The sequence below is a fragment of the Pelodiscus sinensis genome, unplaced genomic scaffold, assembly GCF_049634645.1.
Source record: "Pelodiscus sinensis isolate JC-2024 unplaced genomic scaffold, ASM4963464v1 ctg151, whole genome shotgun sequence".
In the NCBI taxonomy this organism is placed as follows: Eukaryota; Metazoa; Chordata; order Testudines; family Trionychidae; genus Pelodiscus; species Pelodiscus sinensis.
The window spans coordinates 1-27,236 of NW_027465856.1; the positions used below are offsets into that span (position 1 = coordinate 1).

A 27,236-nucleotide genomic window follows, 5' to 3' on the forward strand; every position below is an offset into this window, starting at 1 on the left:
GCAGAAGGCTTTGCGCACGGCTCCTGCCCCGGCACAATCTCCCAGCATCTGTTGGCTGGAAACTGGCCAATGGGGGCGGAGAGATTGTGAGGGGGCGGGGCAGCAGGCAAAGGCTGCGTTGAGCCTAAAGCTGCTGCGGGCAAGGAGCCTGCCTGAGGGGCTGCTGGCTGGGAGCAACCTGGGGAAGCACCTTCCGGTGGGAGCCTGCCTCGGCACCCCCGCCCACCAGCCGAGCCTTCTGCGCCCCTCCCGCTCCCCTGGCCAGTCTCCTTCGCCCACAGCCCCTGCAGGACCCTGCACCCAAACTCCCTCTCAGACCCCACGGCCCCCTGCACCCGGATCCCTGCCCGTCTCCATAGGAAAGTGCAGCCCTTCCCAACGTCTCGGAGTGCTCCCCCGTCTAGATACTCCGCGCTCCTGCCTTAGCGCGGGGCCGGCCTAGGAACGGCCTGGCGGGGACCTCGACCGGCCGTATCAGCCAGCCCCATGACTCCGGAGCTAGCCAGCCCCCGCGAGAGAGAGCGCCTGAGTGCGGCTGCTTGAAGAGTGAGTGACTAGAATCAGTCCCCTCTGAACAGTCGGTGTTTGGCACCTACCAGCCCCGTCTCGCCTGCCCCCCCGGGACTGGAGCGCGCTGTCGCTGTGCGGTGCTCACCCGAGGCAGAGCGCCGGGAAGGAGCTGCCTTTTACGCAGGTTGTCAGCAGCTCGACCTTGCGTTGCCATTCGCTAGACACGCGCCCTCTCCTGTGGCGCTGTGGGGCAGACGCACACAGGAGACTCACCGGGAAGGCGCTCTCCCCTTGCAGGGCCCTGGGGGAGCGCGGCTCCCAGAGAGCCATGGGGATCTTTTGCCAGAATCAGCCCGCAGCGAGCTCCCGCGCCGGATGCGGGTGCTTGCTTGTCTTTTTGCTTTAATGCCAACGCGAGGAGCAAGGAACGCCCCGAGTCCCGCTCTGCCAGCCTGGCTGTGCTCCGGACGGGGGCTCTGGCTCTGGCTCCGGCGCGCTCGCTGACCCTGGCTCCCCCGGCAGAGTCAATGACATCGCTATCCTGTGTGCGGAGCTCACTGGCTACTGCAAGTCCCTGAGTGCCGAGTGGCTGGGCGTGCTGAAGGCTTTGTGCTGCTCCTCCAATAACGGGACCTGTGGGCTTCAACGACCTGCTCTGCAACGTAGACGTGAGTGCCGCAGCCCCCAGAGAGCATGTCCCCGAGGGGGGCGGAGCTGCGGGAGGGCATGTCCCCCCGAGGAGGCGGAGCTGCGGGAGGGCGTGTCCGTCTGAGGGGGGCGGAGCTGCGGGGGGCGTGTCTGTCTGAGGGGGGGGCGCAGCTGCTAAGGGGCGTGTCCCCCCGAGGGGGGCGGAGCTGCGGGGGGCGTGTCCGTCTGAGGGGGGGCACAGCTGCTATGGGGCGTGTCCCCCCGAGGGGGGCGGAGCTGCGGGAGGGCATGTCCCCCGAGGGGGGCGGAGCTGCGGGGGCGGAGCTGCTAAGGGGCGTGTCCCCCCGAGGGGGGGCGGAGCTGCGGGAGGGCATGTCCCCCCGAGGGGGGGGGGCGGAGCTGCGGGGGGCGTGTCCCCCCGAGGGGGGGGGCGCAGCTGCGGGGGGGGCGTGTCCCCCCGAGGGGGGTGCAGCTGCTAAGGGGCGTGTCCCCCGAGGGGGGCGGAGCTGCGGGAGGGCGTGTCCCCCCGAGGGGGGCGGAGCTGCGGGAGGGCGTGTCCCCCGAGGGGGGCGGAGCTGGGGAACTCACTCTCAGGCGGGAGCCGCCTGCTGGAGGGTTTGGCGGGCTGGCCCTAGTCTCCATGTGGGGGGTCACTGGCTGCTCTTGCCCCTCCCAGGTCAGCGACTTGTCCTTCCATGATTCCTTGGCCACCTTTGTGGCCATTCTCATTGCCCGTCAGTGCTTGCTGCTGGAGGACCTGATCCGCTGCGCGGCCATCCCCTCGCTGCTCAACGCCGGTGAGTGAGCCCTGCGGAGCGCGCCCGGCGCACGGGACTGGCACCTCCTCCCACCCGCACGCCAGCCTGCTGCCCGCGTCGCGAAACCTCCCCCCGCCCCCCCTGCAGGGCCAGGCTGCCCCCCCCCCTCCACCCCCCTCCTGCGGGGCCAGGCTGCCCCTCCCCCCTTCCCCTCCCCCCCCCCTGCGGGGCCAGGCTGCCCCTCCCTTCCCCTCCCCCCCCACGGGGCCAGGCTGCCCCTCCCCCCCCTCTCCCCCCCCACGGGGCCAGGCTGCCCCCTCCCCCCCTCTCCCCCCCACGGGGCCAGGCTGCCCCTCCCCCCCTTCCCCTCCCCCCCCGCGGTGCCAGGCTGCCCCTCCCCCCTTCCCCCTCCCCCCCCCCTGCAGGGCCAGGCTGCCCCCGCCCCTCTCCACCCCCCCCCCAGGGGGCCAGGCTGCCCCTCCCCCCTTCCCCTCCCCCCCCCCTGCGGGGCCAGGCTGCCCCTCCCCCCTTCCCCTCCCCCCCACGGGGCCAGGCTGCCCCTCCCCCCCTTCCCCTCCCCCCCACGGGGGCCAGGCTGCCCCTCCCCCCTTCCCCTCCCCCCCCCCTGCGGGGCCAGGCTGCCCCTCCCTTCCCCTCCCCCCCCACGGGGCCAGGCTGCCCCTCCCCCCCTCTCCCCCCCACGGGGCCAGGCTGCCCTCCCCCCCTTCCCCTCCCCCCCCCCTGCGGGGCCAGGCTGCCCCCTCCCCCCCTCTCCCCTCCACGGGGCCAGGCTGCCCCTCCCCCCTTCCCCTCCCCCCCCGCGGTGCCAGGCTGCCCTTCCCCCCCTTCCCCTCCCCCCCTGCAGGGCCAGGCTGCCCCGTCCCTCTCCACCCCCCCCCCCCCCCCCCCGCGGGCCTGGCTGCTGGAGAACAGCTGGAGTGCTCCGGGGCGTGCGGCAGCGGGCGGGGAAGAGGCTGCTCGCAGTGGGGAAGTGCCGCGTGGGTGCCGGGCAGCCCGTCGGGCGGGAGCGGCTTTGGCCGAATAGGCTGCGAGCAGGGGACTGCTGGCGCGATCCAAGACGAGACTCCAGCCACATCGCTGCTGCCCCCTTGCCCCCCCCGGCAGTGGCTGTCAGCCGGGCGGGGGTCCCTGGCCTCCGCTTGTCAGAGGCTGGAAATCACCGCGCCCGTTGCCAGCCCCTGGGAGAGGCCAGGGACCCCCGCCCTGCCCAGCCTGACCCGCAGCCCTGGCTGGCCCGAGAACTTCCCTCGCTCTGTTCGGAGTCCTGGCCAGGACGTGCCCGGGCTGGCTGCTGCCTGGGGCGAGCTCTGCTCCTGGAGGTCCCCAGCAATTCCTTTGCTCTCCGTAGCCTGCAGCGAACAGGACTCGGAGCCGGGAGCCCGCCTGACCTGTCGGATTTTGCTGCACCTCTTCAAGACGCCCCAGCTGAACCCGTGCCAGCAGGATGGCAGTGAGTGAGCTGGGTCCAGGCACTGCAGGCCACCTGTGCTGCCGTAGGAAGCCCATTGCCCCCTGGGCGTGCCCGCGTGTCACGGTGTGGGTAGGCGCCGTGCTGGCCCGGCCCTTGTTCTGTCCCCCACGTGACGTGCGTGCTGAGGGGTTCGTCAGCCTGGACCTCGGCTGGCAGAGCTCAGCTGCTCCAGCCTCCCCGACCCCTGCCTCCTTCAGCCTGCCCTGCGCCTCTAGCCAGCTGGGCCCCGAGGGAGGCTCTGTAGCTGGCGCTGGGACAAAGGCACCGGAGCCCTGAGCTCTGGGGTTAGAGAAGGAAGCTGCGCCTTGGGGAGGGAGCGGAGGGGAGCCAGGAGAGCCTGGAAAACACGCCTGAGAGCGAGAGGCTCACGGAGCTCGGTGCGTCAGTCTCCTGGTAAGCTGCTGCCGTTCTCTTCCGTCTGCCACGGGACCCTCACTGCCCCTCCTGCGCCCGCGCCGGCCGCTCCCACTGGCTCCTGCAGGCCTGTGCAGCCCCCTGGCCCCCCGACGAGGCAGGCCGCCCCTGCCGGCTCCTCCACGTGGACCCACCTGCCTCTGTGCCAGCCGCTCGGGGTCCCAGCGCCCCCAGCAGCCCCCCTCGGCAGGCCACCCCCGCCAGCGCTGGCTCACGGACCCCCCAGCAGGTCGCTGATGCGGCAGGCTGGGTCCCTTCCCCCCAGCAGCTCCGGATCACAGCCCCCCCGGCCAACTCAAACTGGCTCCCTTGGCAAGCCACCCCCAGCAGCTCTGGCTCACAGCACCCCCCCGGCAGACCGCAAACTGGCTCCTGGTCCCCTCTGGCAGCCTGTCCCCCTCGCCAGCTGCATCCCGGCCATCCCCTGAGGTGGCAGGCCACCCCTGCCAGCTCTGGCTCATGGCATCCATGCAGGCTGTCCCCTCCCCCCGCTTAAAACCAAAAAAAAAAAATCTTTAAAAGACAATCTTTCCAAAAGCGAACCAAAAGAGTGGAAAGAACGTTTCAGCTACCAATGTAGGAGAGAGATTGGCTGGCTAAGTAGGATTCAAACTGTTACCAGCCAGTCCGGCCGCCCAAACTGTTACCAGCCAGTCTGGCCGCGCAAAACTGTTACCAGCCAGTCTGGCCGCGCAAACTGTTACCAGCCAGTCTGGCCGCGCAAACTGTTACCAGCCAGTGTAGCCGTGCAAACTGTTACCAGCCAGTCTGGCCGCGCAAACTGTTACCAGCCAGTCTGGCCGCGCAAACTGTTCCAGCCAGTCCGGCCGTGCAAACTGTTACCAGCCAGTCCGGCCGCGCAAACTGTTACCAGCCAGTCTGGCCGCGCAAACTGTTACCAGCCAGTCTGGCCGCGCAAACTGTTACCAGCCAGTCCGGCCGCGCAAACTGTTACCAGCCAGTCCGGCCGCGCAAACTGTTACCAGCCAGTCGGCCGCTGCAAACTGTTACCAGCCAGTCTGGCCGCGCAAACTGTTACCAGCCAGTCTAGACCGCGCAAACTGTTACCAGCCAGTCTGGCCGTGCAAACTGTTTACCAGCCAGTCCGGCCGCGCAAACTGTTTACCAGCCAGTCTGGCCGCGCAAACTGTTACCAGCCAGTCCGGCCACGCAAACTGTTACCAGCCAGTCCGGCCGCGCAAACTGTTACCAGCCAGTCTAGCCAGGCAGACCGTTACCAGCCAGTCTTTGTCCTACATTAGTAGCTGAAACGTTCTTTCCACTCTTTTGCTGCACTTTTACGAAGTTTGTTTTTTACAAATATTTAAAAACATTTTTTAGCTTATTAAGGTCAAGCAATTGGGTCTCAGTCTGTGCCAGCCGGCACGGGGACCAGAGATTAGATAGTAAATGGCTTCTCAATGGAGTCTAGCGCGATCCAGTGGCCGGAAGTAAGCGTCAGGCTTGCATTGCGACGAGCGAGCTGGAAAAGTTAGCAGCGACAGTAATGCGAGACTACCCAGGGTCTGCTGCCTTCTCCACCACTAGACTTTCAGTCGAGGTTGGATGCTTTCCTGAACCAGGGCTGGGGAATGTTCTTTGGACCGGGGGGCTGCTGACCCACAGAACAGTCAGTCGGGGGCTGCGTGTGAGAAGCAAACAACCCCCCGCGTGGCCCCCGACGGAGGAGAAAGACCCTCCCTGTGCTTCCCTCACACCAGAGCCTGGGGGAGGGGCCAAGCTAGTAGATTTTGTACGCTCCAGCCCTGCGGTGGGCAGTGGGGGCTGCAGTGCTGGCGGGGTAAGTTCAGGCAGGCAGGGGGCCACATTTGGCCCTTGGGCCCCCCACCCCTGTTCTGAAAGGTCTGGCTCAGCTAGGGATGGCTTCAGGGCTGTAAGCGAGTAGTCGGCAGTACGATTAACCATCGAGCCTGTTCGCACCCTCCCAGCACCGGCTCCGTGGTGGCGCCTGTCCCCCCCACCCCACAGGTGGGGGGCAGTGGAGGCTGCCACGAAGCAGCCTGGGCCAGCCACGGGCAGATGCTGCTTTGCCTGCGGGGTCAGAGCTCCCCGTGGGGGGAGGCTGCAGCGCGGGGCGACGGGTAGGCGGAGCTGGTTTTCAAGGCGGAGCTGGTTTTCAAACGGGCTCCCCTCGCAGACCAGCTCCTGCCTGGCGCCCGCGCCGCTGCCTCCGGTACAGCCGCAGGAGTGTGGGGCGGCGGGGGGGCTGGGGAGTGGGTCTGGAGCGCACTGGCTGCCGGCCCCGCCCCCGGGGCCCGTCGAATGGTCAACTCCTGGCGAAGCGCTCGCGGGGTCCCTGGTCCTCTCGATTACCCGCTGGCTGACACCCCCGGCTCCGGCCTGTGTCCGACGGGGGCACGTCGGGTGATCACAGTGGCCTCTTCTGGTCTTATAGTTTATGTATCTTCCAATCCTAGCTGGCAGCCACCCCCCCGCCCCTTCCTGACGCCCGGCAGTGCCTCCTCGGCACCCTGCCCCGCACGAGCCCCTCTCCTGCCTCCCCCCTCGGGTGGCCCAGGCACGCCTGGGAGCTTTCCTCACAGCTGCAGCATCTGGGTTTCATGCTGGCCCCAGCACGTGAACCCCCGGGGCCTGCTGCTGGCTCCGCCCCCGCCCGGGGCCTGCTGCTGGCTCCGCCCCCGCCCAGGGCCTGCTGCTGGCTCCGCCCCCGCCCGGGGCCTGCCATTCACGCTGCGGGATGTGCTCTGGGTTGGGCAGCATGGTCCGTGGGGCCGCCTGTGCGAGAACTCCTCCTAGCGGCTCAGAGCTCAGGCCACCGCCCTCGCTTCCAGCGGGCAGGGCAGGGCTGCTCCTGCCAGGCATGGGATGCTTCTTGTCAAAGGGAAAAAGCGGGTTCTGCTCTGAGGTGACCACACGGGCAGATGGGGGCAGCTGTGTCCCCCTGGGAGCAGCTCTCGCGCCCCTCCCCCGGCTGTCCCCCAGCCGCCGGCCACGCGCCCCTCCCCCGGCTGTGCCCGCCGGAGTGCAGCGGTGAGGGGGGCTGGAGTGACCGTCTCTCCAGGGCGGCCGGCAGACCGAGCCCCCAGCCCCCAGCCCCAGCGCTGCCCAGAGCAGCGATTGCAATGAAAAAGACAAACCCGGAACTGAGCGGCGCCAGGTGAATTGCCCGTGCCTCCTCCTGCCCTTCCCGTGCGGGCGGAGCCAGGCCTGCAGGGCCCCAGCCCGGGCTCTGCCCCCTCCCAGCTGTAGCGCGGACGCGGCTGCTGCGTCCTCAGGCGCCCGGACCCCCCCGCCGCGGGGGGCTGGCACTGACCCCTCCTCTGTCTGGCTGCAGACAAGCCGGCGGTGGGGATCCGCTCCTCCTGCGACCGCCACCTGCTGGCTGCTTCCCAGAACCGGATCGTGGACGGCGCCGTCTTCGCCGTGCTCAAGGCTGTCTTCGTGCTGGGTGCGCCGGGAGGCCCAGGAGGGGCGGGGAGGCTTGTGGGCCCAGGGAGACGCGTGGTGACTGCGGGGGGGGCTGCGTCTCTGGGCAGCGTCACTGCTGGAGCTGGTGGGGGTGACGTAGGCTTGTGCTGAGCTCTCTGTGGGGCCATGCTGGGGGCGACAGGCCTGGCGTGTTGGTTGGGGATGGGAACAGGGTGGCCTGTGCTGACATCGCCACCGAGACATTAACCGACATGGGGCGGGCCTGCGCTGGGCTCTGGGGGCGGGGGCGGGGGCTGGGCGCGGGAGGGCCTGCGCTGGGCTCTGGGGGCGGGGGCGGGGGCTGGGCGCGGGGAGGGCCTGCGCTGGGCTCTGGGGGCGGGGGCGGGGGCTGGGCGCGGGGAGGGCCTGCGCTGGGCTCTGGGGGCGGGGGCGGGGGCTGGGCGCGGGGAGGGCCTGCGCTGGCTCTGGGGGCGGGGGCGGGGGCTGGGCGCGGGGAGGGCCTGCGCTGGGCTCTGGGGGCGGGGGCGGGGGCTGGCGCGGGGAGGGCCTGCGCTGGGCTCTGGGGGCGGGGGCGGGGGCTGGGCGCGGGAGGGCCTGTGCTGGGCTCTGGGGGCGGGGGCGGGGGCTGGGCACGGGAGGGCCTGCGCTGGTCTCTGGGGGCGGGGGCTGGGCGCGGGGAGGGCCTGTGCTGGGCTCTGGGGGCGGGGGGCGGGGGCTGGGCGCGGGGAGGGCCCGTGCTGGGCTCTGGGGGCGGGGGCGGGGGCTGGGCGCGGGGAGGGCCTGCGCTGGGCTCTGGGGCGGGGGCGGGGGCTGGGCGCGGGGAGGGCCTGTGCTGGGCTCTGGGGGGCGGGGGCGGGGGCTGGGCGCGGGGAGGGCCCGTGCTGGGCTCTGGGGGCGGGGGCGGGGGCTGGGCGCGGGAGGGCCTGTGCTGGGCTCTGGGGGCGGGGGCGGGGGCTGGGCGCGGGGAGGCCTGCGCTGGGCTCTGGGGGCGGGGGCGGGGGCTGGGCCGCGGGGAGGGCCTGCGCTGGGCTCTGGGGGCGGGGGCGGGGCTGGGCGCGGGGAGGGCCTGCGCTGGGCTCTGGGGGCGGGGGGCGGGGGCTGGGCGCGGGAGGGCCTGTGCTGGGCTCTGGGGGCGGGGGCGGGGGCTGGGCACGGGGAGGGCCTGCGCTGGTCTCTGGGGGCGGGGGCTGGGCGCGGGAGGGCCTGTGCTGGGCTCTGGGGCGGGGGCGGGGGCTGGGCGCGGGGAGGGCCCGTGCTGGTCTCTGGGGCGTGGGCGGGGGCTGGGCGCGGGAGGGCCTGCGCTGGTCTCTGGGGGCGGGTGCGGGGGCTGGGCGCGGGGAGGGCCTGCGCTGGTCTCTGGGGGCGGGGGCGGGGCTGGGCGCGGGGAGGGCCCGTGCTGGTCTCTGGGGGCGGGGGCTGGGCGCGGGGAGGGCCTGCGCTGGTCTCTGGGGGCGGGGGCGGGGGCTGGGCGCGGGGAGGGCCTGCGCTGGGTTCTGGGGGCGGGTGCGGGGGGCTGGGCGCGGGAGGGCCCGTGCTGGTCTCTGGGGCGGGGGCTGGGCGCGGGGAGGGCCTGCGCTGGGCTCTGGGGGCGGGTGCGGGGGCTGGGCGCGGGAGGGCCCGTGCTGGTCTCTGGGGGCGGGGGCTGGGCGCGGGGAGGGCCTGCGCTGGTCTCTGGGGCGGGTGCGGGGGCTGGGCGCGGGGAGGGCCTGCGCTGGTCTCTGGGGGCGGGGTGGGGGCTGGGCGCGGGGAGGGCCCGTGCTGGTCTCTGGGGGCGGGGGCTGGGCACGGGGAGGGCTGCGCTGGTCTCTGGGGGCGGGGGGCGGGGGCTGGGCGCGGGGAGGGCCTGCGCTGGTCTCTGGGGGCGGGGGCGGGGGCTGGGCGCGGGGAGGGCCTGCGCTGGTCTCTGGGGGCGGGGGCGGGGGCTGGGCGCGGGGAGGGCCTGCGCTGGTCTCTGGGGCCGCGGGGAGGGCCCGCGCTGGTCTCTGGGGGCGGGTGCGGGGGGCTGGGCGCGGGGAGGGCCCGCGCTGGTCTCTGGGGCCGCGGGGAGGCCTGCGCTGGTCTCTGGGGGCGGGTGCGGGGGCTGGGCGCGGGGAGGGCCCGCGCTGGTCTCTGGGGCCGCGGGGAGGGCCTGCGCTGGTCTCTGGGGGCGGGGGGCGGGGGCTGGGCGGCGGGGAGGGCCTGCGCTGGTCTCTGGGGGCGGGGGTGGGGGCTGGGCGCGGGGAGGGCCCGTGCTGGTCTCTGGGGCGGGGGCTGGGCGCAGGGAGGGCCTGCGCTGGTCTCTGGGGGCGGGTGCGGGGGCTGGGCGCGGGGAGGGCCTGCGCTGGTCTCTGGGGGCGGGGGCGGGGGCTGGGCGCGGGGAGGGCCTGCGCTGGTCTCTGGGGGCGGGTGCGGGGGCTGGGCGCGGGGAGGGCCTGCGCTGGTCTCTGGGGGCGGGTGCGGGGGCTGGGCGCGGGGAGGGCCCGTGCTGGTCTCTGGGGCCGTGGGGTGGGGCCCAGGCTGGTCTCGGGCCGGGGGGAGGTTTCAGTGCAGAGTGTGCTGTGGGGCTGGCTCTGGCTGCACTGAGTGGCCCTTCCCCTCTGGCTGCAGGGACGCGGAGCTGAAGGGCTCTGGCTTCTCCCACCCTGGCGGCGTGGACGACCTTATGGAGGACGAGCTGGGTGCCAAGAAGTCTGCTGGCCGGACAGTGTCCATAGAGACAGCCAGCCTGGATATCTATGCCAAGTACGTCCTGCGGAGCATCTGCCAGCAGGTAAATGTGCCTCCCGCCCGCATGGCGCATGTTCTGCCGTTGAAGGCAGCCGAGCACGGTTCACCGCACGTGAGCTGCTGCCCAGAGCTGGCTGGGAGCGGCGTGTGCCGCGGGGCTCGGGCACGGCCACCGGGCCATGGCCCAGCTGAGATGGCTCTGCCGCCCCAAGCCGCGCTCCGGGGCAGAGGGTGACGTGAAGCCGGCACAGGTGGCTCTTGCGTCTCAGCTTGGGACGTTCCTGGTCGCTCAGCCAGCGTGGCTCCCTGCACCTTGGGCTTCTGTGGGGTGTCGGAGAGCTGCTGACTTCTGATGTGCCCTTCGAAGGGTCCTGGCTCTCGTGTGACAGCGCCTTGGGCAGCAGCCAGGCCTGTGCTGCCAAGAGCCACCTGCCCTTCTCCACTGTGCTCGCACGTCCTGACGCCCCGAGACACGAGGGCCTGAGGAGGGGCTCTCACCAGCAGGGGCCTTGCAGGCTGGGTGCAGCAAGGGAGGCTCAGCCCGTGTCTGGTAAACCAGCGGTTCCCTTTCTAAGACTGGCGCGCCGTGGTGCTAGCGTGGCTGTGCCCTTTCCCAGAGCTGGCGGCCGTGTGCTGGCGTGGCTGTGCCCTTTCCCAGAGCTGGCGGCCGTGGTGCTGGCGTGGCCGTGCCCTTTCCCAGAGCTGGCGGCCGTGGTGCTGGCGTGGGCCGTGCCCTTCCCAGAGCTGGCGGCCGTGGTGCTGGCGTGGCCGTGCCCTTTCCCAGAGCTGGCGGCCGTGGTGCTGGCCGTGGCCGTGCCCTTTCCCAGAGCTGGCGGCCGTGGTGCTGGCGTGGCCGTTGCCCTTTCCCAGAGCTGGCGGCCGTGGTGCTGGCGTGGCCGTGCCCTTTCCCAGAGCTGGCGGCCGTGGTGCTGGCGTGGCCGTTGCCTTTCCCAGAGCTGGCGGCCGTTGGTGCTGGCGTGGCCGTGCCCTTTCCCAGAGCTGGCGGCCGTGGTGCTGGCGTGGCCGTGCCCTTTCCCAGAGCTGGCGGCCGTGGTGCTGGCGTGGCCGTGCCTTTCCCAGAGCTGGCGGCCCGTGTGTGCTGGCGTGGCCGTGCCCTTTCCCAGAGCTGGCGGCCGTGGTGCTGGCGTGGCCGTGCCCTTTCCCAGAGCTGGCGGCCGTGGTGCTGGCGTGGCCGTGCCCTTTCCCAGAGCTGGCGGCCGTGGTGCTGGCGTGGCCGTGCCCTTTCCCAGAGCTGGCGGCCGTGGTGCTGGCGTGGCCGTGCCCTTTCCCAGAGCTGGCGGCCGTGGTGCTGGCGTGGCTGTGCCCTTCCCAGAGCTGGCGGCCGGTGTGCTGGCGTGGCTTTTCCACTTGAACGTCTTCTGAATGAGACCTTCAGCCAGTGGATTTCAGTCCTGGGCACGTGCTGAGAGCTGAGAGCGTCCAGCTGTTTCCTCCATTGCTTTGCTTTGCCATAGAATCATAGGACTGGAAGGGACCTCAAGAGGTCATCGAGTCCAGCCCCCCGCCCTCAAGGCAGGACCAAGCTCCGTCTACACCATCCCTGACAGATGTCTATCTAACCTGTTCTTAACTATCTCCAGAGAGGGAGATTCCACCACCTCCCTTGGCAATTTATTCCAATATTTGACCACCCTGACAGTTAGGATTTTTTCCTAATGTCCAATCTAAGCCTCCCTGCTGCACTTTAAGCCCATTACTCCTTGTCCTGTCCTCAGAAACCAAGAGGAACAAATTTTCTCCTTCCTCCTTGTGACACCCTTTTAGATATTTGAAAACCGCTATCATGTCCCCCCTTAATCTTCTTTTTTTTCCAAACTAAACAAGCCAGTTCTTGAAGCCTGGCTTCATAGGTCATGTTCTCTAGACCTTTAATCATTCTTGTCGCTCTTCTCTGTACCCTTTCCAATTTCTCCACATCTTTCTTGAAATGTGGCGCCCAGAACTGGACACAGTACTCCAGCTGAGGCCTAACTAGTGCAGAGTAGAGCGGCAGAATGACTTCACGAGTTTTGCTTACAACACACCTGTTGATACAATCTAGAATCATGTTTGCTTTTTTGCAACAGCATCACACTGCTGACTCATATTCAACTTGTGGTCCACTATGACCCTAGATCCCTTCCGCCATGCTCCTTCCTAGACAGTCGCTTCCCATCTTGTATGTATGGAACTGATTGTTCCTTCCTAAGTGGAGCACTTTGCATTTCTCTTTATTAAACCTCATCCTGTTTACCTCTGACCATTTCTCTAACTTGCTAAGGTCATTTTGAATTATGTCCCTATCCTCCAAAGAAGTCGCAACCCCACCCAGCTTGTATCATCTGCAAACTTAATAAGCGTACTCTCTATCCCAATATCTACATCATTGATGAAGATATTGAACAGTACGGGTCCCAAAACAGACCCTTGAGGAACTCACTTGTTATCCTTTCCAGCAGGATTTAGAACCGTTAACAACAACTCTCTGACTACGGTTATCCAGCCAATTATGCACCCACCTTATCGTGGCCCTATCTAAGTTATATTTGCCTAGTTTATCAATAAGAATATCATGCGAGACCGTATCAAATGGCAAACTCCTTTACGTGTGTGAGCGCCCTAGGTCAGCCCCTTGTCCCGTCCCTTGCGGTCTGGTTGAACAGTTCCGGGATGTGCCCAGCCCTTCCCGCCCATTTGAGCCACTGCTCTTGTGTGCGTGAGGCAGGCCTGACGTCTGGCTTGGAGCTGAAGCTGCGCTGCGCTCTTGCATGCTCTTGGATTCCCCAAAGCAGAGGGACGCTGCGCACAGGGTCAGTCGTGTCCCGGCTGGAACGCGCGTCTGCTGAGCTGGTCCTAGGGGCTGGCAGTGCGCCGCGACGGCGGAGTGCTGCTCATTGAACTGGGTCCGTGTTAGCTTAAGCTCACATGGAACCGCGGAACTGATTGGTCGGGATTTTACATCCCTAGTTTGTCCTCTGCCAGCCCAGGCCTTGGCTGCGTGCCCCCAGCACTAGGAGCCTGGGTACCAACCGAGCCGTGGGAGTGCTCGTTCGGGGACATCGCTCAGCCTGTCCGGGGCGCCAGCTGCTGGCTCCGTGACTCTGCTCTGACCTCCCGTGCACAGCACCTCCGCTTTGGAGTGCCCCTCCGAACGCCCGTCCCGTGGGCCCACGTGCAGGCTCTGCAGGCCAGCAGGCCGCGCCCAGTCGCTGGGGGGCCGGAGCCGTTCTGGCTGCAAGTCTGGCGGGAGCAGGACTCTGGGTGGGAGTGTTGGTCCTGGAGACACTCGATCTCTCAGCAGGAGCGCGGGGGCGCAGGAGGGAGCGTGGATGCTTGTCCCGCGCCGGGGAGAAGGCAGGCGCTGTTGTATCGAATGTCGGGTGAACGGCGTCCCATGGTTGCACAGGCGGGGGGTAGCTGGGCTTGTCAGGCGGCCCAGGAACGGGAGGAGGGCTCGCTGCGGAGCTCTGGGCTGTGGCTGCTGGGTTTTCAGTGGCCCCGGGCAGGAGGGAGGGAACCTGTGCTCCCTTGCAGGAGTGGGTGGGGGGGGGGCCCTGGTGCTGTCGGGCGTGGGCTGACCCTCCCCTGTGCTCCCCTTGCAGGAGTGGGTGGGGGGGGCCCTGGTGCTGTCGGGCGTGCGCTGGACCCTCCCCTGTGCTCCCCTTGCAGGAGTGGGTGGGGGGGGCCCTGGTGCTGTCGGGCGTGTGCTGACCTCCCCTGTGCTCCCCTTGCAGGAGTGGGTGGGGGGGGGGCCCTGGTGCTGTCGGGCGTGTGCTGACCCTCCCCTGTGCTCCCCTTGCAGGAGTGGGTGGGGGAGGCCCTGGTGCTGTCGGGCGTGGGCTGACCCTCCCCTGTGCTCCCCTTGCAGGAGTGGGTGGGGGGGGGCCCTGGTGCTGTCGGGCGTGGGCTGACCCTCCCCTGTGCTCCCCTTGCAGGAGTGGGTGGGGGGCCCTGGTGCTGTCGGGCGTGTGCTGACCCTCCCCTGTGCTCCCCTTGCAGGAGTGGGTGGGGGGGGGCCCTGGTGCTGTCGGGCGTGGGCTGACCCTCCCCTGTGCTCCCCTTGCAGGAGTGGGTGGGGGGCCCTGGTGCTGTCGGGCGTGTGCTGACCCTCCCCTGTGCTCCCCTTGCAGGAGTGGGTGGGGGGCCTGGTGCTGTCGGGCGTGTGCTGACCCTCCCCTGTGCTCCCCTTGCAGGAGTGGGTGGGGGGGGGCCCTGGTGCTGTCGGGCGTGGGCTGACCCTCCCCTGTGCTCCCCTTGCAGGAGTGGGTGGGGGGGCCCTGGTGCTGTCGGGCGTGCGCTGACCCTCCCCTGTGCTCCCCTTGCAGGAGTGGGTGGGGGGCCCTGGTGCTGTCGGGCGTGTGCTGACCCTCCCCTGTGCTCCCCTTGCAGGAGTGGGTGGGGGGGGGCCCTGGTGCTGTCGGGCGTGTGCTGACCCTCCCCTGTGCTCCCCTTGCAGGAGTGGGGGGGGGGGGGGGCCCTGGTACTGTCGGGCGTGCGCTGACCCTCCCCTGTGCTCCCCTTGCAGGAGTGGGTGGGGGGGGCCCTGGTGCTGTCGGGCGTGCGCTGACCCTCCCCTGTGCTCCCCTTGCAGGAGTGGGTGGGGGCCCTGGTGCTGTCGGGCGTGTGCTGACCCTCCCCTGTGCTCCCCTTGCAGGAGTGGGTGGGGGGGGCCCTGGTGCTGTCGGGCGTGTGCTGACCCTCCCCTGTGCTCCCCTTGCAGGAGTAGGTGGGGGGGGGCCCTGGTGCTGTCGGGCGTGTGCTGACCCTCCCCTGTGCTCCCCTTGCAGGAGTAGGTGGGGGGGGCCCTGGTGCTGTCGGGCGTGTGCTGACCCTCCCCTGTGCGTGTGGGGGGGCCCTGGTGCTGTCGGGCGTGTGCTGACCCTCCCCTGTGCTCCCCTTGCAGGAGTGGGTGGGGGGGGGCCCTGGTGCTGTCGGGCGTGTGCTGACCCTCCCCTGTGCTCCCCTTGCAGGAGTGGGTGGGGGCCCTGGTGCTGTCGGGCGTGTGCTGACCCTCCCTGTGCTCCCTTGCAGGAGTAGGTGGGGGGGGGCCCTGGTGCTTTCAGGCGTGTGCTGACCTCCCCTGTGCTCCCCTTGCAGGAGTGGGTGGGGGGCCCTGGTGCTGTCGGGCGTGTGCTGACCCTCCCCTGTGCTCCCCTTGCAGGAGTGGGTGGGGGGGGCCCTGGTGCTGTCGGGCGTGTGCTGACCCTCCCCTGTGCTCCCCTTGCAGGAGTGGGTGGGGGGCCCTGGTGCTGTCGGGCGTGTGCTGACCCTCCCCTGTGCTCCCCTTGCAGGAGTGGGTGGGGGGGGGCCCTGGTGCTGTCGGGCGTGTGCTGACCCTCCCCTGTGCTCCCCTTGCAGGAGTGGGTGGGGGCCCTGGTGCTGTCGGGCGTGTGCTGACCCTCCCCTGTGCTCCCCTTGCAGGAGTGGGTGGGGGGGCCCTGGTGCTGTCGAGCGTGTGCTGACCCTCCCCTGTGCTCCCCTTGCAGGAGTGGGTGGGGGGCCCTGGTGCTGTCGGGCGTGTGCTGACCCTCCCCTGTGCTCCCCTTGCAGGAGTGGGTGGGGGGGGCCCTGGTGCTGTCGGGCGTGTGCTGACCCTCCCCTGTGCTCCCCTTGCAGGAGTGGGTGGGGGGGGCCCTGGTGCTGTCGGGCGTGTGCTGACCCTCCCCTGTGCTCCCCTTGCAGGAGTGGGTGGGGGGGGCCCTGGTGCTGTCGGGCGTGTGCTGACCCTCCCCTGTGCTCCCCTTGCAGGAGTGGGTGGGGGGGGCCCTGGTGCTGTCGGGCGTGCGCTGACCCTCCCCTGTGCTCCCCTTGCAGGAGTGGGTGGGGGGGGGCCCGGGTGCTGTCGGGCGTGTGCTGACCCTCCCCTGTGCTCCCCTTGCAGGAGTGGGGGGGGGGGGCCCTGGTGCTGTCGGGCGTGTGCTGACCCTCCCCTGTGCTCCCCTTGCAGGAGTGGGTGGGGGGGGCCCTGGTGCTGTCGGGCGTGTGCTGACCCTCCCCTGTGCTCCCCTTGCAGGAGTGGGTGGGGGGGGCCCTGGTGCTGTCGGGCGTGCGCTGACCCTCCCCTGTGCTCCCCTTGCAGGAGTGGGTGGGGGGGCCCTGGTGCTGTCGGGCGTGTGCTGACCCTCCCCTGTGCTCCCCTTGCAGGAGTGGGTGGGGGGGCCCTGGTGCTGTCGGGCGTGTGCTGACCCTCCCCTGTGCTCCCCTTGCAGGAGTGGGTGGGGGGGGCCCTGGTGCTGTCGGGCGTGTGCTGACCCTCCCCTGTGCTCCCCTTGCAGGAGTGGGTGGGGGGGGGCCCTGGTGCTGTCGGGCGTGTGCTGACCCTCCCCTGTGCTCCCCTTGCAGGAAGTGGGTGGGGGGCCCTGGTGCTGTCGGGCGTGTGCTGACCCTCCCCTGTGCTCCCCTTGCAGGAGTGGGTGGGGGGGCCCTGGTGCTGTCGGGCGTGTGCTGACCCTCCCCTGTGCTCCCCTTGCAGGAGTGGGTGGGGGGCCCTGGTGCTGTCGGGCGTGCGCTGACCCTCCCCTGTGCTCCCCTTGCAGGAGTGGGTGGGGGGGGCCCTGGTGCTGTCGGGCGTGTGCTGACCCTCCCCTGTGCTCCCCTTGCAGGAGTGGGTGGGGGGGCCCTGGTGCTGTCGGGCGTGCGCTGACCCTCCCCTGTGCTCCCCTTGCAGGAGTGGGTGGGGGGGGAGCCCTGGTGCTGTCGGGCGTGTGCTGACCCTCCCCTGTGCTCCCCTTGCAGGAGTGGGTGGGGGGGCCCTGGTGCTGTCGGGCGTGTGCTGACCCTCCCCTGTGCTCCCCTTGCAGGAGGGGTGGGGGGGGCCCTGGTGCTGTCGGGCGTGTGCTGACCCTCCCCTGTGCTCCCCTTGCAGGAGTGGGTGGGGGCCCTGGTGCTGTCGGGCGTGTGCTGACCCTCCCCTGTGCTCCCCTTGCAGGAGTGGGTGGGGGGGCCCTGGTGCTGTCGGGCGTGTGCTGACCCTCCCCTGTGCTCCCCTTGCAGGAGTGGGTGGGGGGGCCCTGGTGCTGTCGGGCGTGTGCTGACCCTCCCCTGTGCTCCCCTTGCAGGAGTGGGTGGGGGGGGGCCCTGGTGCTGTCGGGCGTGTGCTGACCCTCCCCTGTGCTCCCCTTGCAGGAGTGGGTGGGGGCCCTGGTGCTGTCGGGCGTGTGCTGACCCTCCCCTGTGCTCCCCTTGCAGGAGTAGGTGGGGGGGCCCTGGTGCTGTCGGGCGTGTGCTGACCCTCCCCTGTGCTCCCCTTGCAGGAGTGGGTGGGGGGCCCTGGTGCTGTCGGGGCGTGTGCTGACCCTCCCCTGTGCTCCCCTTGCAGGAGTGGGTGGGGGGGGGCCCTGGTGCTGTCGGGCGTGTGCTGACCCTCCCCTGTGCTCCCCTTGCAGGAGTGGGTGGGGGGGCCCTGGTGCTGTCGGGCGTGTGCTGACCCTCCCCTGTGCTCCCCTTGCAGGAGTGGGTGGGGGGGGGCCCTGGTGCTGTCGGGCGTGTGCTGACCCTCCCCTGTGCTCCCCTTGCAGGAGTGGGTGGGGGGCCCTGGTGCTGTCGGGCGTGTGCTGACCCTCCCCTGTGCTCCCCTTGCAGGAGTGGGTGGGGGGGCCCTGGTGCTGTCGGGCGTGCGCTGACCCTCCCCTGTGCTCCCCTTGCAGGAGTGGGTGGGGGGGGCCCTGGTGCTGTCGGGCGTGTGCTGACCCTCCCCTGTGCTCCCCTTGCAGGAGTGGGTGGGGGGGGGCCCTGGTGCTGTCGGGCGTGTTGCTGACCCTCCCCTGTGCTCCCCTTGCAGGAGTGGGTGGGGGGGCCCTGGTGCTGTCGGGCGTGTGCTGACCCTCCCCTGTGCTCCCCTTGCAGGAGTGGGTGGGGGGGGGCCCTGGTGCTGTCGGGCGTGCGCTGACCCTCCCCTGTGCTCCCCTTGCAGGAGTGGGTGGGGGGGGGCCTGGTGCTGTCGGGCGGTGCGCTGACCCTCCCCTGTGCTCCCCTTGCAGGAGTGGGTGGGGGGGCCCTGGTGCTGTCGGGCGTGCGCTGACCCTCCCCTGTGCTCCCCTTGCAGGAGTGGGTGGGGGGGGGGCCCTGGTGCTGTCGGGCGTGTGCTGACCCTCCCCTGTGCTCCCCTTGCAGGAGTGGGTGGGGGGGGGCCCTGGTGCTGTCGGGCGTGCGCTGACCCTCCCCTGTGCTCCCCTTGCAGGAGTGGGTGGGGGGGCCCTGGTGCTGTCGGGCGTGTGCTGACCCTCCCCTGTGCTCCCTTGCAGGAGTGGGTGGGGGGGGGCCCTGGTGCTGTCGGGCGTGCGCTGACCCTCCCCTGTGCTCCCCTTGCAGGAGTGGGTGGGGGGGGGCCTGGTGCTGTCGGGCGTGTGCTGACCCTCCCCTGTGCTCCCCTTGCAGGAGTGGGTGGGGGGGCCCTGGTGCTGTCGGGCGTTGTGCTGACCCTCCCCTGTGCTCCCCTTGCAGGAGTGGGGTGGGGGCCCTGGTGCTGTCGGGCGTGCGCTGACCCTCCCCTGTGCTCCCCTTGCAGGAGTGGGTGGGGGGGGGCCCTGGTGCTGTCGGGCGTGTGCTGACCCTCCCCTGTGCTCCCCTTGCAGGAGTGGGTGGGGGGCCCTGGTGCTGTCGGGCGTGTGCTGACCCTCCCCTGTGCTCCCCTTGCAGGAGTGGGGGGGGGGGCCCTGGTGCTGTCGGGCGTGTGCTGACCCTCCCCTGTGCTCCCCTTGCAGGAGTGGGTGGGGGGGGGCCCTGGTGCTGTCGGGCGTGTGCTGACCCTCCCCTGTGCTCCCCTTGCAGGAGTGGGGTGGGGGGGGGCCCTGGTGCTGTCGGGCGTGTGCTGACCCTCCCCTGTGCTCCCCTTGCAGGAGTGGGTGGGGGGGGGCCCTGGTGCTGTCGGGCTGTGTGCTGACCCTCCCCTGTGCTCCCCTTGCAGGAGTGGGTGGGGGGCCCTGGTGCTGTCGGGCGTGTGCTGACCCCTCCCCTGTGCTCCCCTTGCAGGAGTGGGTGGGGGGGGCCCTGGTGCTGTCGGGCGTGCGCTGACCCTCCCCTGTGCTCCCCTTGCAGGAGTCGGTGGGGGGGGGCCCTGGTGCTGTCGGGCGTGTGCTGACCCTCCCCTGTGCTCCCCTTGCAGGAGTGGGTGGGGGGGCCCTGGTGCTGTCGGGCGTGCGCTGACCCTCCCCTGTGCTCCCCTTGCAGGAGTGGGTGGGGTGGGGGCCCTGGTGCTGTCGGGCGTGCGCTGACCCTCCCCTGTGCTCCCCTTGCAGGAGTGGGTGGGGGGGGCCCTGGTGCTGTCGGGCCGTGTGCTGACCCTCCCCTGTGCTCCCCTTGCAGGAGTGGGTGGGGGGGGCCCTGGTGCTGTCGGGCGTGTGCTGACCCTCCCCTGTGCTCCCCTTGCAGGAGTGGGTGGGGGGGGGCCCTGGTGCTGTCGGGCGTGCTGCTGACCCTCCCCTGTGCTCCCCTTGCAGGAGTGGGTGGGGGGGGGCCCTGGTGCTGTCGGGGCGTGCGCTGACCCTCCCCTGTGCTCCCCTTGCAGGAGTGGGTGGGGGGGGCCCTGGTGCTGTCGGGCGTGCGCTGACCCTCCCCTGTGCTCCCCTTGCAGGAGTGGGTGGGGGGGGCCCTGGTGCTGTCGGGCGTGCGCTGACCCTCCCCTGTGCTCCCCTTGCAGGAGTGGGTGGGGGGGGCCCTGGTGCTGTCGGGCGTGCGCTGACCCTCCCCTGTGCTCCCCTTGCAGGAGTGGGTGGGGGGGCCCTGGTGCTGTCGGGCGTGCGCTGACCCTCCCCTGTGCTCCCCTTGCAGGAGTGGGTGGGGGGGGCCCTGGTGCTGTCGGGCGTGTGCTGACCCTCCCTGTGCTCCCCTTGCAGGAGTGGGTGGGGGGCCCTGGTGCTGTCGGGCGTGTGCTGACCCTCCCCTGTGCTCCCCTTGCAGGAGTGGGTGGGGGGGGCCCTGGTGCTGTCGAGCGTGTGCTGACCCTCCCCTGTGCTCCCCTTGCAGGAGTGGGTGGGGGGGGCCCTGGTGCTGTCGGGCGTGTGCTGACCCTCCCCTGTGCTCCCTTGCAGGAGTGGGTGGGGGGGCCCTGGTGCTGTCGGGCGTGTGCTGACCCTCCCCTGTGCTCCCCTTGCAGGAGTGGGTGGGGGGGGCCCTGGTGCTGTCGGGCGGTGCGCTGACCCTCCCCTGTGCTCCCCTTGCAGGAGTGGGTGGGGGGGGGGCCCTGGTGCTGTCGGGCGTGTGCTGACCCTCCCCTGTGCTCCCCTTGCAGGAGTGGGTGGGGGGGGGCCCTGGTGCTGTCGGGCCGTGTGCTGACCCTCCCCTGTGCTCCCTTGCAGGAGTGGGTGGGGGGCCCTGGTGCTGTCGGGCGTGTGCTGACCCTCCCCTGTGCTCCCCTTGCAGGAGTGGGTGGGGGCCCTGGTGCTGTCGGGCGTGTGCTGACCCTCCCCTGTGCTCCCCTTGCAGGAGTGGGTGGGGGGGGCCCTGGTGCTGTCGGGCGTGTGCTGACCCTCCCCTGTGCTCCCCTTGCAGGAGTGGGTGGGGGGGGGCCCTGGTGCTGTCGGGCGTTGTGCTGACCCTCCCCTGTGCTCCCCTTGCAGGAGTGGGTGGGGGGCCCTGGTGCTGTCGGGCGGTGTGCTGACCCTCCCCTGTGCTCCCTTGCAGGAGTGGGTGGGGGGCCCTGGTGCTGTCGGGCGTGTGCTGACCCTCCCCTGTGCTCCCCTTGCAGGAGTGGGTGGGGGACCCTGGTGCTGTCGGGCGTGTGCTGACCCTCCCCTGTGCTCCCCTTGCAGGAGTGGGGGGGGGGGCCCTGGTGCTGTCGGGGCGTGTGCTGACCCTCCCCTGTGCTCCCCCTTGCAGGAGTGGGGGGGGGGGCCCTGGTGCTGTCGGGCGTGTGCTGACCCTCCCCTGTGCTCCCCTTGCAGGAGTGGGTGGGGGGGGCCCTGGTGCTGTCGGGCGTGCGCTGACCCTCCCCTGTGCTCCCCTTGCAGGAGTGGGTGGGGGGCCCTGGTGCTGTCGGGCGTGCGCTGACCCTCCCCTGTGCTCCCCTTGCAGGAGTGGGGGGGGGGGCCCTGGTGCTGTCGGGCCGTGTGCCTGACCCTCCCCTGTGCTCCCCTTGCAGGAGTGGGTGGGGGGGGCCCTGGTGCTGTCGGGCGTGCGCTGACCCTCCCCTGTGCTCCCCTTGCAGGAGTGGGTGGGGGGGGGGGCCCTGGTGCTGTTGGGCGTGCGCTGACCCTCCCCTGTGCTCCCCTTGCAGGAGTGGGTGGGGGGGGCCCTGGTGCTGTCGGGCGTGCGCTGACCCTCCCCTGTGCTCCCCTTGCAGGAGTGGGTGGGGGGGGCCCTGGTGCTGTCGGGCGTGCGCTGACCCTCCCCTGTGCTCCCCTTGCAGGAGTGGGTGGGGGGGGCCCTGGTGCTGTCGGGCGTGCGCTGACCCTCCCCTGTGCTCCCCTTGCAGGAGTGGGTGGGGGGGGCCCTGGTGCTGTCGGGCGTGCGCTGACCCTCCCCTGTGCTCCCCCTTGCAGGAGTGGGTGGGGGGGGCCTGGTGCTGTCGGGCGTGTGGCTGACCCTCCCCTGTGCTCCCCTTGCAGGAGTGGGTGGGGGGGGCCCTGGTGCTGTCGAGCGTGTGCTGACCCTCCCCTGTGCTCCCCTTGCAGGAGTGGGTGGGGGGGGCCCTGGTGCTGTCGGGCGTGTGCTGACCCTCCCCTGTGCTCCCCTTGCAGGAGTGGGTGGGGGGGGCCCTGGTGCTGTCGGGCGTGTGCTGACCCTCCCCTGTGCTCCCCTTGCAGGAGTGGGTGGGGGGCCCTGGTGCTGTCGGGCGTGTGCTGACCCTCCCCTGTGCTCCCCTTGCAGGAGTGGGTGGGGGGGGCCCTGGTGCTGTCGGGCGTGCGCTGACCCTCCCCTGTGCTCCCCTTGCAGGAGTGGGTGGGGGGGGGCCCTGGTGCTGTCGGGCGTGTGCTGACCCTCCCCTGTGCTCCCCTTGCAGGAGTGGGTGAGTGGGTGGGGGGGGGCCCTGGTGCTGTCGGGCGTGTGCTGACCCTCCCCTGTGCTCCCCTTGCAGGAGTGGGTGGGGGGGGCCCTGGTGCTGTCGGGCGTGTGCTGACCCTCCCCTGTGCTCCCCTTGCAGGAGTGGGTGGGGGCCCTGGTGCTGTCGGGCGTGTGCTGACCCTCCCCTGTGCTCCCCTTGCAGGAGTGGGTGGGGGGGGCCCTGGTGCTGTCGGGCGTGTGCTGACCCTCCCCTGTGCTCCCCTTGCAGGAGTGGGTGGGGGGGCCCTGGTGCTGTCGGGCGTGTGCTGACCCTCCCCTGTGCTCCCCTTGCAGGAGTGGGTGGGGGGGGCCCTGGTGCTGTCGGGCGTGTGCTGACCCTCCCCTGTGCTCCCCTTGCAGGAGTGGGTGGGGGGGGGCCCTGGTGCTGTCGGGCGTGTGCTGACCCTCCCCTGTGCTCCCCTTGCAGGAGTGGGTGGGGGGGCCCTGGTGCTGTCGGGCGTGTGCTGACCCTCCCCTGTGCTCCCCTTGCAGGAGTGGGTGGGGGGCCCTGGTGCTGTCGGGCGTGTGCTGACCCTCCCCTGTGCTCCCCTTGCAGGAGTGGGTGGGGGGCCCTGGTGCTGTCGGGCGTGTGCTGACCCTCCCCTGTGCTCCCCTTGCAGGAGTGGGGGGGGGGGCCCTGGTGCTGTCGGGCGTGTGCTGACCCTCCCCTGTGCTCCCCTTGCAGGAGTGGGGGGGGGGGCCCTGGTGCTGTCGGGCGTGTGCTGACCCTCCCCTGTGCTCCCCTTGCAGGAGTGGGTGGGGGGGGCCCTGGTGCTGTCGGGCGTGCGCTGACCCTCCCCTGTGCTCCCCTTGCAGGAGTGGGTGGGGGGCCCTGGTGCTGTCGGGCGTGTGCTGACCCTCCCCTGTGCTCCCCTTGCAGGAGTGGGGGGGGGGGCCCTGGTGCTGTCGGGCGTGTGCTGACCCTCCCCTGTGCTCCCCTTGCAGGAGTGGGTGGGGGGGGGCCCTGGTGCTGTCGGGCGTGTGCTGACCCTCCCCTGTGCTCCCCTTGCAGGAGTGGGTGGGGGGGGCCCTGGTGCTGTCGGGCGTGTGCTGACCCTCCCCTGTGCTCCCCTTGCAGGAGTGGGTGGGGGGGGCCCTGGTGCTGTCGGGCGTGTGCTGACCCTCCCCTGTGCTCCCCTTGCAGGAGTGGGGGGGGGGGGCCCTGGTGCTGTCGGGCGTGTGCTGACCCTCCCCTGTGCTCCCCTTGCAGGAGTGGGGGGGGGGGCCCTGGTGCTGTCGGGCGTGTGCTGACCCTCCCCTGTGCTCCCCTTGCAGGAGTGGGTGGGGGGCCCTGGTGCTGTCGGGCGTGCGCTGACCCTCCCCTGTGCTCCCCTTGCAGGAGTGGGGGGGGGGGGCCCTGGTGCTGTCGGGCGTGCGCTGACCCTCCCCTGTGCTCCCCTTGCAGGAGTGGGTGGGGGGGGGGCCCTGGTGCTGTCGGGCGTGTGCTGACCCTCCCCTGTGCTCCCCTTGCAGGAGTGGGTGGGGGGGGGCCCTGGTGCTGTCGGGCGTGTGCTGACCCTCCCCTGTGCTCCCCTTGCAGGAGTGGGTGGGGGGGCCCTGGTGCTGTCGGGCGTGCGCTGACCCTCCCCTGTGCTCCCCTTGCAGGAGTGGGTGGGGGGGGCCCTGGTGCTGTCGGGCGTGCGCTGACCCTCCCCTGTGCTCCCCTTGCAGGAGTGGGTGGGGGGGGGCCCTGGTGCTGTCGGGCGTGTGCTGACCCTCCCCTGTGCTCCCCTTGCAGGAGTGGGTGGGGGGGGGCCCTGGTGCTGTCGGGCGTGTGCTGACCCTCCCCTGTGCTCCCCTTGCAGGAGTGGGTGGGGGGGCCCTGGTGCTGTCGGGCGTGTGCTGACCCTCCCCTGTGCTCCCCTTGCAGGAGTGGGTGGGGGGCCCTGGTGCTGTCGGGCGTGGGCTGACCCTCCCCTGTGCTCCCCTTGCAGGAGTGGGGGGGGGGGCCCTGGTGCTGTCGGGCGTGTGCTGACCCTCCCCTGTGCTCCCCTTGCAGGAGTGGGTGGGGGGGGCCCTGGTGCTGTCGGGCGTGTGCTGACCCTCCCCTGTGCTCCCCTTGCAGGAGTGGGTGGGGGGGGGCCCTGGTGCTGTCGGGCGTGTGCTGACCCTCCCCTGTGCTCCCCTTGCAGGAGTGGGTGGGGGGGCCCTGGTGCTGTCGGGCGTGTGCTGACCCTCCCCTGTGCTCCCCTTGCAGGAGTGGGTGGGGGGGGGCCCTGGTGCTGTCGGGCGTGTGCTGACCCTCCCCTGTGCTCCCCTTGCAGGAGTGGGTGGGGGGCCCTGGTGCTGTCGGGCGTGTGCTGACCCTCCCCTGTGCTCCCCTTGCAGGAGTGGGTGGGGGGGCCCTGGTGCTGTCGGGCGTGTGCTGACCCTCCCCTGTGCTCCCCTTGCAGGAGTGGGTGGGGGGGGCCCTGGTGCTGTCGGGCGTGTGCTGACCCTCCCCTGTGCTCCCCTTGCAGGAGTGGGTGGGGGGGGCCCTGGTGCTGTCGGGCGTGTGCTGACCCTCCCCTGTGCTCCCCTTGCAGGAGTGGGTGGGGGGCCCTGGTGCTGTCGGGCGTGTGCTGACCCTCCCCTGTGCTCCCCTTGCAGGAGTGGGTGGGGGCCCTGGTGCTGTCGGGCGTGTGCTGACCCTCCCCTGTGCTCCCCTTGCAGGAGTGGGTGGGGGGGGCCCTGGTGCTGTCGGGCGTGTGCTGACTCTCCCCTGTGCTCCCCTTGCAGGAGTGGGTGGGGGGCCCTGGTGCTGTCGGGCGTGCGCTGACCCTCCCCTGTGCTCCCCTTGCAGGAGTGGGGGGGGGGGGCCCCTGGTGCTGTCGGGCGTGCGCTGACCCTCCCCTGTGCTCCCCTTGCAGGAGTGGGTGGGGGGGGCCCTGGTGCTGTCGGGCGTGTGCTGACCCTCCCCTGTGCTCCCCTTGCAGGAGTGGGTGGGGGGGGCCCTGGTGCTGTCGGGCGTGTGCTGACCCTCCCCTGTGCTCCCCTTGCAGGAGTGGGTGGGGGGGGCCCTGGTGCTGTCGGGCGTGCGCTGACCCTCCCCTGTGCTCCCCTTGCAGGAGTGGGTGGGGGGCCCTGGTGCTGTCGGGCGTGTGCTGACCCTCCCCTGTGCTCCCCTTGCAGGAGTGGGTGGGGGGCCCTGGTGCTGTCGGGCGTGTGCTGACCCTCCCCTGTGCTCCCCTTGCAGGAGTGGGTGGGGGGCCCTGGTGCTGTCGGGCGTGTGCTGACCCTCCCCTGTGCTCCCCTTGCAGGAGTGGGTGGGGGGGCCCTGGTGCTGTCGGGCGTGTGCTGACCCTCCCCTGTGCTCCCCTTGCAGGAGTGGGTGGGGGGCCCTGGTGCTGTCGGGCGTGCGCTGACCCTCCCTGTGCTCCCCTTGCAGGAGTGGGTGGGGGCCCTGGTGCTGTCGGCGTGTGCTGACCCTCCCCTGTGCTCCCCTTGCAGGAGTGGGGGGGGGCCCTGGTGCTGTCGGGCGTGTGCTGACCCTCCCCTGTGCTCCCCTTGCAGGAGTGGGTGGGGGGGCCCTGGTGCTGTCGGGCGTGTGCTGACCCTCCCCTGTGCTCCCCTTGCAGGAGTGGGTGGGGGGGGCCCTGGTGCTGTCGGGCGTGTGCTGACCCTCCCCTGTGCTCCCCTTGCAGGAGTGGGTGGGGGGCCCTGGTTCTGTCGGGCGTGCGCTGACCCTCCCCTGTGCTCCCCTTGCAGGAGTGGGTGGGGGGCCCTGGTGCTGTCGGGCGTGGGCTGACCCTCCCCTGTGCTCCCCTTGCAGGAGTGGGTGGGGGGCCCTGGTGCTGTCGGGCGTGTGCTGACCCTCCCCTGTGCTCCCCTTGCAGGAGTGGGTGGGGGGGCCCTGGTGCTGTCGGGCGTGTGCTGACCCTCCCCTGTGCTCCCCTTGCAGGAGTGGGTGGGGGAGGCCCTGGTGCTGTCGGGCGTGTGCTGACCCTCCCCTGTGCTCCCCTTGCAGGAGTGGGTGGGGGCCCTGGTGCTGTCGGGCGTGTGCTGACCCTCCCCTGTGCTCCCCTTGCAGGAGTGGGTGGGGGCCCTGGTGCTGTCGGGCGTGTGCTGACCCTCCCCTGTGCTCCCCTTGCAGGAGTGGGTGGGGGCCCTGGTGCTGTCGGGCGTGTGCTGACCCTCCCCTGTGCTCCCCTTGCAGGAGTGGGTGGGGGGGCCCTGGTGCTGTCGGGCGTGTGCTGACCCTCCCCTGTGCTCCCCTTGCAGGAGTGGGTGGGGGAGGCCCTGGTGCTGTCGGGCGTGTGCTGACCCTCCCCTGTGCTCCCCTTGCAGGAGTGGGGGGGGGGGGCCCTGGTGCTGTCGGGCGTGTGCTGACCCTCCCCTGTGCTCCCCTTGCAGGAGTGGGTGGGGGGGGCCCTGGTGCTGTCGGGCGTGCGCTGACCCTCCCCTGTGCTCCCCTTGCAGGAGTGGGTGGGGGGCCCTGGTGCTGTCGGGCGTGTGCTGACCCTCCCCTGTGCTCCCCTTGCAGGAGTGGGTGGGGGGGGCCCTGGTGCTGTCGGGCGTGCGCTGACCCTCCCCTGTGCTCCCCTTGCAGGAGTGGGTGGGGGGGGCCCTGGTGCTGTCGGGCGTGTGCTGACCCTCCCCTGTGCTCCCCTTGCAGGAGTGGGTGGGGGGGTCCTGGTTCTGTCGGGCGTGTGCTGACCCTCCCCTGTGCTCCCCTTGCAGGAGTGGGTGGGGGGGGCCCTGGTGCTGTCGGGCGTGTGCTGACCCTCCCCTGTGCTCCCCTTGCAGGAGTGGGTGGGGGGGGCCCTGGTGCTGTCGGGCGTGTGCTGACCCTCCCCTGTGCTCCCCTTGCAGGAGTGGGTGGGGGGGGGCCCTGGTGCTGTCGGGCGTGCGCTGACTCTCCCCTGTGCTCCCCTTGCAGGAGTGGGTGGGGGGGGGCCCTGGTGCTGTCGGGCGTGCGCTGACCCTCCCCTGTGCTCCCCTTGCAGGAGTGGGTGGGGGGGGGCCCTGGTGCTGTCGGGCGTGCGCTGACCCTCCCCTGTGCTCCCCTTGCAGGAGTGGGTGGGGGGGGGCCCTGGTGCTGTCGGGCGTGTGCTGACCCTCCCCTGTGCTCCCCTTGCAGGAGTGGGGGGGGGGCCCTGGTGCTGTCGGGCGTGTGCTGACCCTCCCCTGTGCTCCCCTTGCAGGAGTGGGTGGGGGGGGCCCTGGTGCTGTCGGGCGTGCGCTGACCCTCCCCTGTGCTCCCCTTGCAGGAGTGGGTGGGGGGGGCCCTGGTGCTGTGGGGCGTGCACTGACCCTCCCCTGTGCTCCCCTTGCAGGAGTGGGTGGGGGGGGCCCTGGTGCTGTCGGGCGTGCGCTGACCCTCCCCTGTGCTCCCCTTG

General features: G+C 71.1%; 1 protein-coding gene across 1 annotated transcript in view; it reads left to right on the plus strand.

The window, feature by feature from the left end:
- Positions 1–919: 919 nt before the first annotated feature.
- LOC102456235 (mediator of RNA polymerase II transcription subunit 12-like) overlaps positions 920–27,236 on the plus strand; it is a gene marked incomplete at its 5' end in the record, with an annotated part of 65,568 nt that continues 39,251 nt past the window's right edge. The window contains 6 exon segments of the mRNA XM_075915674.1: positions 920–1,147; positions 1,149–1,178; positions 1,835–1,955; positions 3,286–3,387; positions 7,139–7,252; positions 9,819–9,982. Coding sequence (XP_075771789.1) covers positions 920–1,147; positions 1,149–1,178; positions 1,835–1,955; positions 3,286–3,387; positions 7,139–7,252; positions 9,819–9,982 — 759 coding nt within the window.